Source organism: Gavialis gangeticus, unplaced genomic scaffold (assembly GCF_001723915.1).
Source record: "Gavialis gangeticus isolate Ggan-Ray unplaced genomic scaffold, GavGan_comp1, whole genome shotgun sequence".
NCBI lineage: Eukaryota > Metazoa > Chordata > Crocodylia > Gavialidae > Gavialis > Gavialis gangeticus.
Genome location: NW_017729025.1, coordinates 133,461,547 through 133,463,564, shown reverse-complemented (window position 1 = coordinate 133,463,564; position 2,018 = coordinate 133,461,547). Strand labels below are relative to the sequence as shown.

The 2,018-nt window shown below is 37.6% G+C and overlaps 1 protein-coding gene across 1 annotated transcript in view; it reads left to right on the top strand.

Annotated features, from left to right (window-relative positions):
* The window catches only part of CTR9 (CTR9 homolog, Paf1/RNA polymerase II complex component), a 41,399-nt gene extending 39,857 nt beyond the window's left edge, over positions 1-1,542 (top strand). The window contains exon 25 of the mRNA XM_019519581.1: positions 411-1,542. Coding sequence (XP_019375126.1) covers positions 411-819 — 409 coding nt within the window. The 3' untranslated portion in view covers positions 820-1,542. The remainder of the gene's footprint in view (positions 1-410) is intronic.
* The last annotated feature ends 476 nt before the right edge of the window (positions 1,543-2,018 follow it).

The following is a 2,018-nucleotide window of genomic DNA, read 5'->3' as shown; positions in this document are numbered from 1 at the left end:
ATTTTGACACTTAGTTTTAAATGCTGTATACAAATAAAACCCTTAGTAAAACTCCTTTACCAAACCAATATGACATGGTCCGTATTATACCTTTACTTAAAACATCTCTTCAGTTAAGCTCTCCCTACAAATAGGATTTGTACTTTTTTGCAATTTTGTTTTTTTTTCCGTGTTCTCTTGGTTGACCCATCCAGTTTGCCAGTTACCCGCTCTCATATCTTAACTGAATGACTACACTGAGGACAATACTGAGAACTGCTTCATTTTGGTATGAGACCAATTTCCATTTTAGAATATTTCAGTCCCCTTCCTCCTGTTTTGGTATTGTCAACATTATGCTCAAATTGTGTTCCTGCTTTTTATTATGTCAAAGTGTTCAGCTTTAATAATACTTCTTTCTCTTTTTATAGACATGCCAGAAACAGCAACAGTGATTCAGATGATGCTGAACAACAGCAAAATAAGCATGTTGTATCTGATAGTGATTCTGATAACAGGGACAAATCTGGTAGTGAATTAGGTAGTCCACGGAGGTCCAGTGCCCGCCCATCTGATGATGAGTCTGACAGTGACAGGTCAGTCAGGAAGAGGAGACAGTCGGATTCAGACCAGTCTGACAACGAATCTGTGCAGTCCGGGAGAAGCCGCTCTGGTGGTTCAGAGAATGAATCTCGTCCAGCTTCTCGCAGCGCTGATTCAGACAGAGATTCTGATAGAGGATCTGACAATGAGGGCTCTGGCAGAGGTTCTGGCAATGAATCTGAACCAGAAGCATCCAACAATGAGGCATCTGAAGGTGGATCAGATGATAGCGATTGAAGCCAGTGTTTTTTAAAATTGTTTTGTAAATATACTTCAGTTACAAGGTGGGGAATTTTTATATTTGAAAGCTGTGATTTAAAAACCTTAATGTTTTAGTAAAGCTGTTGTGAAACTTTCTTTCTGTGACTTTTTTTTTTCTATCAAGTTGTATGTTACTAGCCACCAATGAATGTTTCTCTGTAGGCATATGGTATATTCTTACACTGAAGCATATAGATGAAGATCAGAAATACTGTACCGTGTAGTAAGCCCACACATGAAATGGACTGCATGTAAATGCTTTGTCAAGCTCCCGCAGTTCCAACCTTGTTGAAACGGTGTATCCATGCAATGTTACTACTTCCAGAAAAAGGAATAGGTACACTTCCAAAATATTTTCTCAAATGGTACAAAGAACTTTGGGGTATTTATATCTTTGTTTCTGAATAGAGAGTAGTGGTAAACTTTTTTACTTTCAAAAAATGCATTTACTGTGATGCAACTCCTAAAATTTTCAAAAGTACATTCTTATGGCTGCTTGTTTTTCTGGTATATTTAGAGAGAACAAAAAGCAAAAAAAAGATGGAGGTTTAAATAAAGTCATAAAATTATGACATTAGGTGTGTAGATTAAATAAATATTTTTAAGTTGGCAGGTGAAAAACAGATGTAGAAAACTCTTTTCATATTATGTGGAAAGGGGAGAGATCTGCCAGTGTCATAATAAACTGTTACTAACATCTGCTTGGAGTGACTTATTTTACACCATCCTATTAAAAAAAAAATTGTGCCAGAATATCTTTAAGTTTTAGACTTCAGTGGAGGAGGAAAAAAAAGATAATTGATTCATTCTCATTTTTAGTGCATGGTTATCGCTTTAAAAACTCCTCATCTTAATTCTGTCTGCTGTAGTAGTGCTCATCTTTTGGCCTGCAGGCCAAATCCAGTCTACAGAGATGTTTGCTGTGCACAGGTCCAGAAATTGGCAGTGGGAAACAGTGGCAGGTTCAGTTGCTGCAGCTCTGTTGCCATGTGCACTGAGGCTGCCGCAAAAGGTACAAAGTTGCCCTGCTATACTTTGGCTGAGACCCTCGAGCTAGATAACAGCCCAATGCAAACATTAAGTAAACTATAAATCGGCTGCTCTTATCATTAGAGCAATATTTCCTATTCTTTTGAAAGCTTGTGGTGGTGTAAAGGCCAACACATTGTAGATTT